This window comes from Heterocephalus glaber, unplaced genomic scaffold (genome assembly GCF_053883595.1).
Source record: "Heterocephalus glaber isolate CG9 unplaced genomic scaffold, H.glaber_assembly_v1.0 deba00001509, whole genome shotgun sequence".
Taxonomy (NCBI): Eukaryota; Metazoa; Chordata; class Mammalia; order Rodentia; family Bathyergidae; genus Heterocephalus; species Heterocephalus glaber.
Window position 1 is genome coordinate 1,480,642 of NW_028258325.1, and position 14,509 is coordinate 1,495,150.

General features: G+C 56.0%; 1 protein-coding gene across 8 annotated transcripts in view; it reads right to left on the reverse strand.

Annotated features, from left to right (window-relative positions):
* Positions 1–14,509, reverse strand: part of Zfyve28 (zinc finger FYVE-type containing 28) — an 86,681-nt gene that overhangs the window by 40,598 nt on the left and 31,574 nt on the right. For 6 of the 8 annotated variants that reach the window (XM_004847389.4, XM_087187778.1, XM_087187775.1 and 3 more), the window contains 2 exons: positions 3,915–4,055; positions 215–352 (listed from right to left, as the gene is read on the reverse strand). In XM_004847389.4, coding sequence (XP_004847446.3) covers positions 215–352; positions 3,915–4,055 — 279 coding nt within the window. Of the gene's footprint in view, positions 1–214; positions 353–3,907; positions 4,056–14,509 lie in introns of those variants that run through there. The other 2 variants (XM_087187777.1, XM_087187776.1) reach the window with 2 other exon arrangements.

Genomic DNA, 14,509 nt, shown 5'->3' on the forward strand with positions numbered 1-14,509 from the left:
ACTCCTGTTCTCGACCCCTGTGTTGCTGCTGTTAAGAACCACATGTCGGTCCTGCATGTCTGGGGGCCTAGGAACCTCCTAAGAATCTATGGGAAGCTTCCTTCACTCACACGCGCAGCCTTGGGGGCTCAGGTTCACACCTTCCCTGGCCCTCCCAGGGGCACCATGGCCTCATGTGCCATCTGCAATCCAGGAACCCAAGTGCTGGCCCTACCTCAGCCCCGAACCACAGCTGGCCGCCCAGGTTGTCGTGCCGGATCTCCTCGGGGAACTTAACGCAGAAGTCCCGGGGGGCGCGGTCCTGTGGGATGCACTCATCCATGATCTGGTTGATGATGTTCAACACGTTGTCCTGAAAGAGAAAGGAGACACCATGCTCATCACCACACCTGGCTGGTGACGCTCAAATCCTGTGGGGAATATGCATGGCAGTGACCCAGGCACACAGCTGGGCTTGCTGTTCACTAGGAAAGAGTCCAACACTCCAGGATGCCTAGAGTTGGGGAGACTCCTACCTGCATTCCCAGAACCCGGCCTGCAGCAGGGCAACACCAATGTGTTCTCTAGGACACAGTGCTGCCTCAGCGCTCTGAGTCTTCATGTGATGCCTCTGGCAAGCCTTCCTGGGCACGAGGCAGGGGCACATTGCCCTCAGTTACCCAGGCAGTGGCCCTGCTGCCTCTCCCACCAGGGAGGCCCTGACTTCAACCCCAGGGCTGTGCAACCGTGGCCACAACCACACGCTCTACCACCACTGGGGCCTGGTCTGCAGAATGGAAACCCTGTCTCAGCTGTCTGGAGGACGGAGGGAGCTAAAGTTTATAAAACTCTTGGTTCCGTCCTGGCCCATGCCAAGCCTCAGTACACAGTGAGGCTGTTTTAAAGACTCTTCAAAGTTATTTTACTTCCTGCTGCTCTGAACACAAAGCACAGCAGCAGCCCGTTCTGCAGCCTGAATCCCATCCCCTCCTTTCCTTTAAAATTGTCCTACTCTTTAAACATCGACCTTTGATCCCATAGGATGACAAGAACATTGCATACTTAAAGATTTTTCCTTTAATTTTTTAAATATAGTGCTTGCTTCAGCAGCACATATTCTAAAATTTTTTAAATATAAAATTATTAATGTGTGTTCATCATAGGAAGTCAGGAAACGATAGCAAAGTGTGAAGGCAGGGAAAATGTCCTTGGTGGAAACATCCTGTGGGCTGGGCCTATTTCCTTCCCATTCCCATCCCCCGAGGGCCTGCTCCTGGTGGGAGCGGGGACCTGTGAGCACCAGACCTGGTACTCTGATGCTGTCATCAAGTGAGGGACCAAGTCAGATGACTCTCACTGGAGGCCGTGCGAGGTCGCCCCGTCCTCTGCTTGGGGACACTCCCAGTGTTTCTAATTCTCCACAGGGAATAATGCTGCCATCACTACTCTAAACTGGTGGTAATTTCCTCAGGACCACTGACTTCTATAATCGGACTTAGAAAGTCAGGGTGTGGACCACATCCGGCTCTGATTAGGGGCTGCCAAACCACGCTCCAGAAAGATGGCACAAAACGGTTCTCTCACCCTTGGTGACTGAATCTCAGCATCCCTCCCTCCACCCTCTGAGACCTGAGTTTCATTCTTGGGAAAGAGATGTGAGAAATCCCCATGAATGGGAGATATAATCTTTCTAGCACAAGAAGTCTGTGCACTAACACTGAAGCGAAGTCTGCAGCATAAGGAAATAATGTTAAACAATAAAAACAAGATCCAGGGCCGGGGATTTAGCTCAGTGGCACTGCGCCTGCCTTGCAAGCGCAAGGTCCTAGTTCCATCCCCGGTACAAAAAAAAAAAAAAAAAAAAACCAACAAGGGCCAGGGGTTTAGCCCAGTGGTTCCGACGCCTTCCTTGCAAGCGCAAGATCCTGAGTTCGATCCCCGATACCAAAAAAACCCAACAAGATTGAGCCGGCATGAAGTGGTACTACTGTCATTTCTCTCTAAAAGGTTCCTGAGTAGGAAGGTCCCTTTCTCACAATTCCATAAACTCAAGAGCAAACAATGGCAATAATACCAATAGTGCTCAATAAATTCCAACCAGTATTTAGAGTCGGGGATCAGCCAGGCACACCTGGAAGCCCAGCCACTCAGGAGGCTGGCGTGGGACCACAGATGAAGGGGCTGGGGCGTAGCTTGGTGGGAGAGTGCTTGCCTAGCGGGTTCCACTGGCAGCACTTCGAGGAAAGGGCGATGCATCACGGGTCTGAGGCTCAGCATGGTGGCCCGGTGTGCCAGGGCTGGCCAGCTTCCAGGGCAGAGCTGGACACCCTGTCCACCCTGCCTGTCCACCACGGCCCTGCTGCCCAGGCAGGGTCTCGTCTTACGCACAGTTAAGTCCCCAGTGCTACCACAGTGTGCCTCATGCAGAGTGTGCAGTGACAAACACTGCTGGGACTTCCAGAAAGGCAACTGGGCAGGTCCTGCAGCCACCCAACACACGACAGAGGGGAACTCCCAGCTGGCACAGGAGAAGGCACCCAGTAGGCCCAGGCACCAAGGTTTCAAAGGACAGAGCACCACAGGAGAGACGCGAGGGGCCAGGGAGTTCCCCTGGAGGACCCAGCAGAGAGAGGGTACCAGGTGACTCCTTGTCCTGGTGGCTCTTAGACAGACCCAGGGAGCAGGAAAGATGTACGTCCTGGCTGGGTCCCCACAGAGCTACGCGCTGCACATCTCCCAGGACGTCCCTCCCTCTGCACCTGGCCCGAGAGGGGGCCGCCACTCTCAGCCGATCTCACCCGGAACAGCTCCGCCATCGGCACCGCCGTTCAACCACCAGCGCCCAGCCGCGGGTGAAAGGGGCGACAGCCATGCTACAGGTGACCGTGCCTGTCCTTCCTTCCAGCAGGACAGGAGCTGTTCCTCACATGTGCTCTGGGGAACACGGAGGCCAGGCCTGGAGGGGCCCGGGTGCTGTGGGTAAGGCCACTGCTGAAATGGCAAAGAGCAAAGCCTGGAGGACGAGCCAGCCAGGAAAGCCACCCTGGCCACAGGCACGGCCCTGGCGTGGGCAAGCCCCTGGAGGCAGGCCAAGTGGAGGAGGACGTGACCTGAACCGCACTGGAGCAAAATCCAGGCTCCCAACCCTCCTCCAGCGTGGCCACTGTATGGGAGGCAGAGCGGGTGAAACACCCAAGAGCACAGGGGCAGTGATGGGCTCCCTGTTGGGTGAACATGTCCCTCCCAGGACAGAGGCTCCAACAGCCCTTGTGGGAACCAGGCATAGTGGGGACCGGATGTGTTTGCACACGCCTATAATCCCAGCACCCAGGAGGCTGAGACAGAAGGATCTCAAGCTCAAGCCCAGCCTGGGCTATCTAGCAAGTTCAAGGGTAGCCTGGACTGCATAATGAGACAAACAAAAAAGACTTTGTGGGCAAAACATACAGAAATTGGTCCCGATCTATGTGAAGACCTTGCCTGATGATCACTTGACAAAACTGCACCATCCCTCTGCTGTCCTGGAGACGCCCCTGAGCGTCTGGCGCATGGGAAGAAAACGATGCCAGCTGAGATATTTTTAGCAGCAGCTTGCAGGGCCCCTGTTGATTATGCAGCAGCAGCTCTGGCACCATGAGTCAGTGCGGAGCGCGGTCACGTCACCCCACCAGCATGGCACACACGACCGCGCACCTGACCCCTGCCAGCCTTCCACACCACCTCCTAGCTCCAGGTCCCCAGGGCGACCCATGCTGCCTGGCACCTGTAGCCCAGCTCTCTACCCAGTGCTGTCCCACCCTAGCCGCTGGCCCCCTTGGTCTGCTGTCCCCAGCACCTCTGTGGCCGTCCCCAAGGAGGTCCCTGTGGGTGTGAGCAGGTGACAGAGCCTAGGGGTCACCAGGGCCAGGCCACTCCATCCCACACTCACCGCTCACCTGGCAGGAGCGGAACTGGCTGACGAGCAGCGTGCAGCGCTGCGGGTCCTTCCGCCCGTCCAGGCTGTCCAGCTCCGCGGCCACCTGGTTCAGCTCCTCGTCAGCATAATAGAACTGGGCCAGCAGCTGCGGGTCGGACCTCTGGGGAGAGAGACGCCGGGTGCGTGAGTGAGAGCTGACCAGAGGGGACACAGGGTCACTGCTGGGCCACATCTCCAGCCCGGAACCTCCTGCCCTGAGCAGCAGCCAGCTCTCCCGTCAGATTCCTGCAGAACATCTCAGAACACAACCAGGGCGGAGGTGCATGCACCACTCCCAGGGCTCACTGCTCAGGCTTGGCTCCGTGCTTCACCCCGGGTCCTCATCCAACACAGACAAGGGGCTCTGTAAGGAGAAGGGCCCAGGGGCTGCAGGATGACAAAACAGCTCTTAGGTAAAATTTTATTTATTCATAGATCTGAACAGCAGTGATAAAGACGGCCACCCAAGGAGTGGCCCAGGGCAAGGCCGTATATTCTCCACTGAAAAGCAGAAGCACAGACAGCAGCCTGACAGCCCTGTTCTCTGGAAACCTTTCAGCCCTTCCAGTCCAGCCTCCCAGTGCAGGCAGGGCCTCTATTCAGGGCTCCCATCACCACAGACTCGAGGGGTTCAGGTCTGGGTCTCGTGATACCACACTCTCAGCAAAATCCAGGCTCCTTGCCCTCCTCACTGGAGCCTACTGGCCACGGTCCCCTTGCTTCATGCTGGGCACAGCTGAACATGCGTGGGGCCCCCACATGGAGGTCCTGCTGCACCAGATACCAACGGCTCCTTCCCCTGGACCTGAGACTCGAGGAGTAAGAGAAGCACAGTGGGAGGTCACGAAGCCCAGACGACAGACAGTCGCAGAGAGGGAAATGCACCCAACCACACCTGGGCACAAATTTCGCAGTAGTATTACACACTTACGTGGCCATGTGAGTGCGTGCACCTCAGCTTGTTTTATAACTAATTCTAAAATGTAACTTCAGGGCCAGGGATTTAGCTCAGTGGTTTCGCCACCTGCCGTGCAAGCACAAGGACCAGAGTTCAATCCCCGGTACCAAAGAAAAAAAGTAACTTCTTTGCATCACTGTGAGTTTCCTTCCCAGCCACACCTGTCCCATCCTCTCTAGCTTTCCCTAGGCTGCAGGGCCTTGGTCACAAGGGACATGAGCCTTCCTAGAACTTTCCAGCGAGGCTGAGGAGAGACCTGTCCATCCAGCAGCTGCTCCCATGTAGAACCAGGAGACAGCTCCCCATCCTGCCTGCAGGCTGATGTCTTAGCAGATGCTGCTGGCGGGGATGCGAGGGGCACCAATACCAGCCCCTCCATGTGTGACCCGGCCACCTTCTCTCCACAGCTGGGCCAATGTCCTGGGCTCCTGCCAAACCCAGCATGAGCCTCCATGCCCCACCCTGAAGCCACTCTGATACAGCAGGACCCAGACTGTTTCAGTGTGTGGGAGACAGGAGATGCTCAGCTCTAGCTCCTCCCCAGGGACAGGCCCAAGACGGTGCACCTTCCCTGGCAATGAGGAAGGAGGCCTTGCCCTTTGCTTCTCAGATGCCATCCTCAAATCCCACGCCGGCTTCGTGGTACCCCCACTCTCCTGCTGGGTGCTGGTTCCTCTGGATGTTCCCTGTCCGGGAAAGTGGGGAGCCTCAGACAGCACTTGGTTATCAGTGGACAGAGCCGCCTCTCCCCACCCCTTCTCAGGCAGAGCCAAGCTCACAGCAGGCCCAGTGCACTGTGCAGGACACCATGTCCCTGATGACGATCTCAGTGCCTGGCACCCTGCTCAGGGCATAAGCGGGGTCACCAGGGCTCGGCATCTGGGGGTGCAGAAAGCCAGGGACATTCCTATGCCTGTACCTCATTATAGCTGAGTGCCTGTCTCAGAGATGGGCCAAAGCCCACAACCCAAATGCAGCCAGGAGGACAAATGCCCCCACCTGCATGTCGCCCAGCCCTGACTCTGCCTCATGAACAGGATGGAACCCAGCCCAGAAAGCACCCCATGCCCTGAATTTAGGGCACTGGATACAGACGCCTCCAGGAAGCAAAGTCTCTGCTGCAGAAAGAGGGTACCACAAGCAGCCTGTGCCCAAACCTGTGTAGCCCAAGGATGACGCAGGATCATTCTTTCCTGTCCCCGAAGACCTCCCCACGTGCATGCAGATCTCAAAGTAAATACAGCTTTTGGGTCAGCTGGAGCTGGCCAACAGACAGCCCCACTCAGGCTGGGCATCTGAGCATTTAAAATGACCTCTGAAGCCATTTGATGTGGAGAAACAGTAAGGATGTCTGTAATCACAGGGTTCACAGCTCTGAGGGGCCAAGGGCATCACAAACAAGGCATCCAAAGCCCACCCCACGCGAATGGACAGGCTCTGATCGCCCCTGCAATCTCTGTGAGAACAGGCTCCAGGCCCCGCCTTGCATCCGCTGGGAGGGCCCAGGGGCGCCTGGAGGCTGTGGATCTGACAGAGGAGCACACAGGCAAAGGCCCTGGTTTTGCCTGATGGATGTGAAGGCCCTTAAATCAGGCCTACAAATGTGTAGGCCACCAGCAAAACTAGAGAGCTGTGGTTACTAATGTACACATACACACACACACACACACACACACACACACACACACACACACACACGGAGAAAAAATTAGGAATATTCAGGGGGAAAAGACCTAAAATATAAAAGGCCTACTCTATTTTGGTTATAGCTCAGTCGGCCCTGCAGCCCCCTCAGGACTGGTATTTCAGATGGAAGAATCTGAAGTTCTATGTTTCTGCTGGCAGTACCACAGGGTGGGGGCAGAAATGTGTTTATTAGGGTGTCAATCACACCCACCGGAGCCCTCTGCAGGCACTGTGTGAGACAAAACCTCCAGGCAGGGGTCCCCGGAAACGAATTAACAAATCTGATTATATTCCATTTCTTCTGATTAACAGAACCCAGAAAAAATTGAGGATACTAAATTTCCATTTCTAAGTAAGCAGAGCATGAGGCGAGCAATTATCCTGGCCTGTTCATCACACTGAGCTGGCATGGTCTGTGAGGGCCAGGCTGCCTGCCGGGGAGCACATGCCAGGTCGGAGGAGTGGACAGAGCCATGTGTGGCCACACAACAAGTGGCCCACACCAACTTATTCACTAACATTTTAACACCGGGCATTAAAGTTTTTAATGTCCTCAAGTAAAGTATACACGACTAAGGGAACCGATTGGGAAGACATGGCCTACTAAAATTTGTGAGCTAAACATTGAAAATAATAAATCAGAACCCAGTTCAATCCCTGGTACAAAAAAAAGAAGAGAGACAAGAATATAACCAGAGAAAAGGCATCTAGTTGGAGGCGGCGGCTCCTGCCGCACACCCTTGAAGGCAGACACGGCCCAAGCCGCTTCATGTTCAATGCTGCATAGCAAGATGGGACACCCAGAGCCAGGGCGCGCGGCGCTAGACTGCTGTCCATGCACGGCTGGTGCCTATGCAGGGTGCGGACACAGACGCAGCTGCAGATGTGGATGTGGACGTGCCATGGGATGACCCGGAGTGTCCCCGTCAGTTTCCAGGCCTGGGAGGGATCGCAGTGAGGCCCTGAGCAGAGCCCTGCTCGTCAGAGCCCTCTGCAAGAAGGCCCCGAACAACAGCTTCAAGAGCCCAGACCGAAGCTCCAAAGGCAACAAATGGACTGGGTCCCATGCTGGACACCACGGAGCCAGAACTCAGCCCAGGAGTCAGAGGCCCCTCCAGCATCTCTGCAGGGAAGAGGAGGGTATAAGTAAAAGGACCAGATCCCTTTCACACTCCTGCGTCCCAAACATGACCTCGGGACATGCTGTGTCATTCCAGAGTGTAGCATCACAGTCTCCCCAAGGCGCAGGAGAGAAGGACAGTAGTGGGACAGACAGCAGGAGAGGTGGCACAGCAGACCTGAGAGCATGCCCCAGCCCTGGGTAAGCCTAGCAATGGAGTGAAACCCAGGAGGCTCCGGGGGTCCAGCCCCACCCCTGCAACTGTCCCTAGGATGTGGGGTGGATTCTAAATACCAGTCCCCAAGACGAACCAGTCGCTGTGGCCAGCCCTGTGCCACCCACAGCCCTGGCGCTCAGCAGCAGAGACTCCAGCATGGCAGATCCCCAGAGATGGTGGTCATGCATGCACTTCAGGGGCACCTGGGTCTGAGGTGAGGGGAGCACAGAGTACCCTGCCCTGGGCCCGTCCTCTCCTGGCCTAGGACTCTGACTCCAACATCAAAATCCAAGCCTCAAAGCCATGCAAGGCCTCTGGAGACATCCAAACTCAGCCCCACCCCTCCAGCTGACCTTTTGGCCCAGCACAGGCACAGCTGTCCAGGCCCTGGCCATCAGGAAGACCTGACACTGAGACAATAGATCCCCAGGGCCAAAACTGCTCACGGACCCCACATACTAACCTAGGCCCTCCTGCGGGTTCCTTCAGGGGCCCGGTGCTCCTGAGCCTCTTCAAGGTGGGCCTTATCCACAGGCCAGGGCCCTGCTGCCCTGGTGGCTCTGTCACCATCCCCCAGCAGACAGGCACGCATTCTTCTGGTCACATGGGACAGGGCTGCCGTCTGTTTGGCGGGAGGTTCTTCTCACTTTGGCCTTAGCCATGGCTTCTCCTGGGCCCCTCACACTACACTCTCCCAGGACTCAGGCACCTGGCCTCCCTGTGCTTGCAGGCCTGGATGTGGAGCTGAGCCTGGACCCTGCCCCACAGTCCACAGTGAGCACAGCCCAGCACATCCTGATCAGGCAGCCGCCACAATGGCCAGCTGCTTCCTCCTGGAAGTCAGGATAGCAGGGTCTGGTCAGGTCCGGGAATTGGTGGCTGGGGCTGAGGCACAGTTCATACCCACAGATAACTGCTCGAAGCTGGCCATGAGAGCAGTCGGCCTGTCATCCCTGCAGGTCCAGGTGGCCTCAGGCTGACCTGATTTCCCACTTTCTGGCACACAGTTCTCAGCAATAACCACAGCTCTCATGGGGTATGCAGAGGGCTGCCCGGAACCACCTGCGCTCTGGCCCTGCCCTCCTGGAACTAGCACTTTGAGTTAGTGGGAAGCTGCCTGGACAGCCTGGGCTTTGCTATTCTTTCAGAAGAAAAACATCTTCCAAGGCACTGCCCAGTAAGCCACACTGCCTGAGGCAGATAACCCAGGACAGGCTGCCTTTCTGGGTCCTCTCCCCCAAGCAGAGACTCCATCTGCCCGCAGCAGCCCTTCTGAGCCTTGAGGGACTGGCCCACAGTGGATCAGAAACAACTTCTGTCCCTTCCTGTCTGTGTCACCTCAAGTGACCTGTATGGGAGGGTATGGTGTCTCTTTGGACTGAGGTAAGTAGGGAGCCAGCTCAGGACACAGTGTGCAGGACATGAACTCCCTGCAGCTGGAGGACAGACAGCCATGATTTCTGCTATTCTCCAAGCAGAGTCCTCTCCTGGAATCGGCAGACCTGCTTCAGAATCCCACCACACTAGAGGCAGAGGCTATCCCTCAATTCACAGAGGGGAGAGCTCTGTGAAAACCCACAAATCCACCCAGGATCCCACATCCAGCAAGTGTTGGGGCCAGTGCTTAGAAGCCTCATCTTGTCTGTCGCTCAGTGTCTTAGTTATTTTCTCACTGCTGAGACAAAATATTCAACACCTACAGGTTAATTTTTTGAAAGGTTTATTTAGCCCAGTTTGTAGAGGTTTCAGTCCATAGTCAGCTAGCTCTGAGGCAGGGTGACATGGCCGAGAGGAATCACAGAGTAGAAACAGTCCATGGCAGGGCAAGCAGGAGGCAGCAAGCAGCAGCCTTCTTTCATTCCCTTTTTATTCCAGCCAGGATCTAAGCCTATAGCCTGGTCCCACTCCCGCCCAGGGTGGGTCTTCTCTCTCCAGTAAATCCATCCAGCCACACTCAGAATTGAGAATCCAGTTAGGATACTGGTCCAGTTATAATACACCCATAATCCAGTATCACACATTCGTGATCCAGTCATTCCCCAAAGCCCCAACTATGAGTGCATGAGGCTTTGGGGAGACATCTACACACAAGCCATAACATTTGTGGCCAACAGAGGAGGACATTATTCTGACTCAGTTTCTCGGCAGGCTCCTGCTGAGTAATATGAAGTCAGCAAAGAACTGCCATTCTTAGGCCCAAGACAGGTGGGATGCCCCATGAAGAGCTCACACTAGACCTGGCTCAGCAGCTTGAGGTCCAGGCTCACAGATGTGGCCATCTGGCCCAGTGAAGGTCTGGGGTATTCAATGCCAGGCCAGGAAGGTGCTCCTGGGGCAGGTCAGTTTGCACAGACAACACATGTCAACGCTGTGTACCCACAGCAAGGCCATCTGCCACCCATCGTGGGGTGCAGCCCAGAGGATAGGCTCTATCCCCACACACCTCCAGCCTGACCTGGAACCACAGATGGCCCGTCCTCAGTGACATATAGGCCAGCCAGGCCTCCAAGAGCCCTCTCTGCCCAAGGACACAGCACAGCCCCTCTCGGAGCCCTTTGCAGCAAGCACAGCCAGGAAGGGCTAAGGGCTTCATGTGAATTCACATCAATCATATCTTGTCCCTGTGGCAGGACAGAAATGAGCCATCTCTATAATGCCCGAGAAGAATCCAGGGCCCAGCCCCAGTCCCAGCTGAGTAGCTGGCTGGGTAGAAATCTGGGAAAGTCACTTAGCCCATCCCGGGCGACCTTCTGCAAAGTGGCTTGAAGCACACAGGGAACCTGGCACTGTGCCACCCAATGCAAGTGTTCCATGAATACCAAGTACAGTTCCTAGCATCATCATCACAGATAAAAGCTGATGAGGACAAGACAGCCAGATAACAGCCATTCTTCTGGATAACAGTGCCCTCCGTGACACTGCCTGTCCTTGGAGTGTGGCTGACTTAGGAATTCTAGGGTTTGCATCTCAGGGCAGCGAGGGCAGAACCCCAGGAGACAGCCAGGAGCTCCCCAGCCCACAGCTCCTATGCTCTTACCCAGCCATCCCTGGGCATCAGGCAAGGGGTGCCCCAAAAAACTGGAGGACAGGGGCAGGACTATGGGGTGGGGTGAGGCAAAGAACCGAGCAGGCCTGGGACAGGGCAGAGTGGGCCGACGGAGGCCATCTGGGTAAGCTGAGGAAACAGCACAGGGCAGGCGGGAGCCCCACAGCTCCGGGGCCACCCTGGGGGAGGGGCTGGCTGGCACAGCTGGTGGGTGGGGCCAACAGCTGCAGGGGGACAGTGCCCCCGACAGAGTGAATTGGGAAGGTGGGAGAAGCTGGTGACCAGCAGACAGGACAGCAAAGGAAAGGGTAAACAGGAAGGAGTCAGCCTGTCACTGCACAGTGGGGTGCAGCCTGTGCCCACTTCTGGCTATACACAGTAGGGCATCTCGTACATGTGGCACGAGGGACCTGCTATTGCCACTCTCAAGCAGGAGGCTGGGCAGGTCACCCGGCCACCAACTTGCCAAGGGTTCTTTTGCTCAATTTGGACAGAAATCACAAATTGGCAAAGTACAACCTCCTTGATGTTAGTGGCTCCAGGCTCTGAGTGCCAGAATCTCAGGCCTCAGTTTACAGTTCTCAGGGCCACAGTCATGGAGGCTCCCAGCCACTCCTGTCAGCCCCTCAGCTGCTGAGGCTCACAGCTCCTTGGCAGCTCTCTGGAGCTCTTCCTACACCTTCCGCTGCCCTGTGGGGCTCTCTGCAGGTCTCTGACGATTGCTGCCAGTCCCCGCTGGTCTGCACTGCCAGCCTCCACCAGGCTCTGCCATAGCAGCTACTGATCTCTGCCAGCTGTCAATGGTCTCCACTGCTGGTCTCTGGAGCTCTGCAGGGCTCATGACCCCTCGGATCACCAGCTCTTCGTAGTGCAGCTGCTCAGCCCACTGTGCCTGAGGTAAGAATCACACACAGGCAGGAGGAGTCCGAGCGAGGCTTTCCTGGGACCCATGCTGCAGCACTGAGGGGTGTGAGGAACACTGCTGTGCATGTGGTTTGGTACCTTTTGCAGGTCTTTTTTTGGAATGTTTGCAGTAATGGGGCCACAGGGACAGGTAATGTCATCAGGAGTAGCCACAGGGCACAGTCATCTGGAATTGGGTCCATGTTTTAATCCTGCTGGAGCCACAGCAAATATTTCCCTGAGTGGCTGATATGGTTTAGATCTAGAATGTCCCTCAAAAGCTCACCTGTTCAGAGGCTGGGAGGTGACTGGGTCTCAAGGGGGCTGTTAGGAGGTAGGGCCTGGTCGGGAAGGCAGATCACTGGTGGCCTGACCTGGAAGGGTTTATCTCCCTCCCTGCCTCCTCTCTTCACTCTGCTTGCTGGCCACCATGCTGTGAGCAACAGTCTTCTGCCCACTCTGCCCTTTTACCATTCCCTTCTGCCGTCCTGTTTCTGCGTTGGAGCCAGCTAACCATGGACTGATCCTCTAAAAACCATGAGCCAAAATAAACCTCTCCTCAAATTGTAAGTGTCGGGTATTGTGTCTCAGTGACAGGAAAGTGACTAAGACAGCAGTCATGAGGCTAGGATAGCCGCAGCTTAGCTTGACAGCTCCCATATTTCTGCAAAAATGGCAAGGCTAAAATTGGGACTGCAGTCAGTTTCAAAGAGTTTCAAGAAGGGCTAGCCATGTTGATCATGCCTTCTTGGGGTTTAAGAGTTCAGGGACACCAACAATGGGCTCCCAGTCCTTACCCTGTAGGGCATGGTTTCCAGGCTGCTCCTTGGGGAAGCAACAGCAAGAGCCTAAACAGCCTGGAGTGGAGAGGGTGTCATGGCTGCCATCTTTAGCTGTGGCTCCTATGAGCACAGACCACGGGGCGGAAGCAACCCCGAGGTGTGGAAGACACCAGGGCAGCCTCCCCTTGTAGAAGAACCTGAGGCACTGCCTGCAGGCTCCCTGGCCAACCTGGGCCCTCAGACCTCACAGGGCAGAGCAGGCCCATCTCTCTTCTGGTCCACTCGAGAATCTCTGGCCCTTCAGAGCCTTGAAGCTGGGCACACCTGGGACAAATGAAAAGACTTCACCCCGGCTGGACTCACACAGCTCTTACCGCTCAGGCTGGGTCAAGGGCACCAAGCAGGGCCTCAGACCTAACCTCACCCAGACTCAGGCACAGATCTGTGAGAACCACCCTGGCTCCAGACAACCCACTGAGCCCATGCTGGATGAATTCGGCAAGGGGCAGGTACTGTGTTTGCTTCCTGGCCTGTGGACCTGTATGGGGGCCAGGTGCTCCCTCCCATATACAGGAGGGCTGGTGTGAGGCAGGACGCCTCTGGCGAGGCTGGGCTGGCAAAGGCCGAACCTGCTCTCAAGAAACCAAGGAGAGCAGAGGTCCCAAGATGGCACTGCCCCTCCGCACACACACCTACGGCAGATGCCGCAGCTGGACCGGGACGCCCACACAAGAGGAAGGCCACGTCTCCCGACGGAGTTCAGGGGAAGCAGCACCAGGTTATACTGCCCAGTTATTCCGGCTAATAGTCACAAAACCTCATCCACAACTAAGAGGCTCACATGTGTGAATTCTACAGCGCCATGAACTGCACTGTTTTTGTTTGAAATGCTTTTATAACCAGAGCTGCCCAAAATGACGTCTTACAAGAACAAGCTCGTGCAAAGCTGCCCACAGGCCTTGTTGGAAGCACGTCCACGCCTCCGCAGTTTCCCAGACAGCCTGGTAAATTAGTGCCCAGAGTAGCTTCAGATGTGAGGAACAGTTTAAACACCCAATAAAAATAACCCCCTGCACCTGCTGTCTTGCCAGGTGGCGCTCTGCCCTCAGCCCGGGGGCTCTTATGGGAGAAGCTGCGGCAGCTCTTAGAGGCAGGCAACGTGCGGAAGATGTGGCAGCCTCGCTCAGCGGAGCTCACGATGCACACAGAGGCCCCTGCAGCACCTCAGCTGTCGGCGGGGGACAGACTCACTGGGAAGGAGAGCCCCACCTGGGACCGGCTGTGGGACCTCGGGGAGGAGCACCTCTCTGCTCCTCACAGGGCAGCAGTGGCTCAGAGCCTGCAAGACCCCAGGGATGACCAAGGCCTGGGCCGTGGTAGTGGTTCGACAGTCCACCCCAGACCACCTTGCAAGGAGCTTTGCTTTGCTTTTCTCCCTTTTTTGACAGGGTCTCACTAGCCTCTGGAAGCCATGATCTTGCCCAGGCTGGCTGGCTTTGAATTCCTGGGCTCAGGAGATCCTCCAGCCTCAGCTTCCCAACCAGGTAGGGCTATAGGCACATGTCACTGCACCAGTCTGACCAAAAAGTTTTCAAAAGGAAAACGATTTTCAAATGAAAGTCTCAAGCAAGTACCATCTGTGCACAGGACCCAGGAAGGGCACTGCAGAAGACATCGCACCAGCTGCAGTGGATGGCTTCTAAAGCCAGAGGACAGGACCCTGGGCAGTGAGCGGCCTCAAGGGGGAAGCGTGTGCAGTGTCACCAAGGGGGGAACCATACCTGCCAGCCGGTGCCACTACAACTCTCAGTTTTGAACTTCAAAGCTTTGAACATTCTTTAAGTTGCACTTTATTTTAAAAAC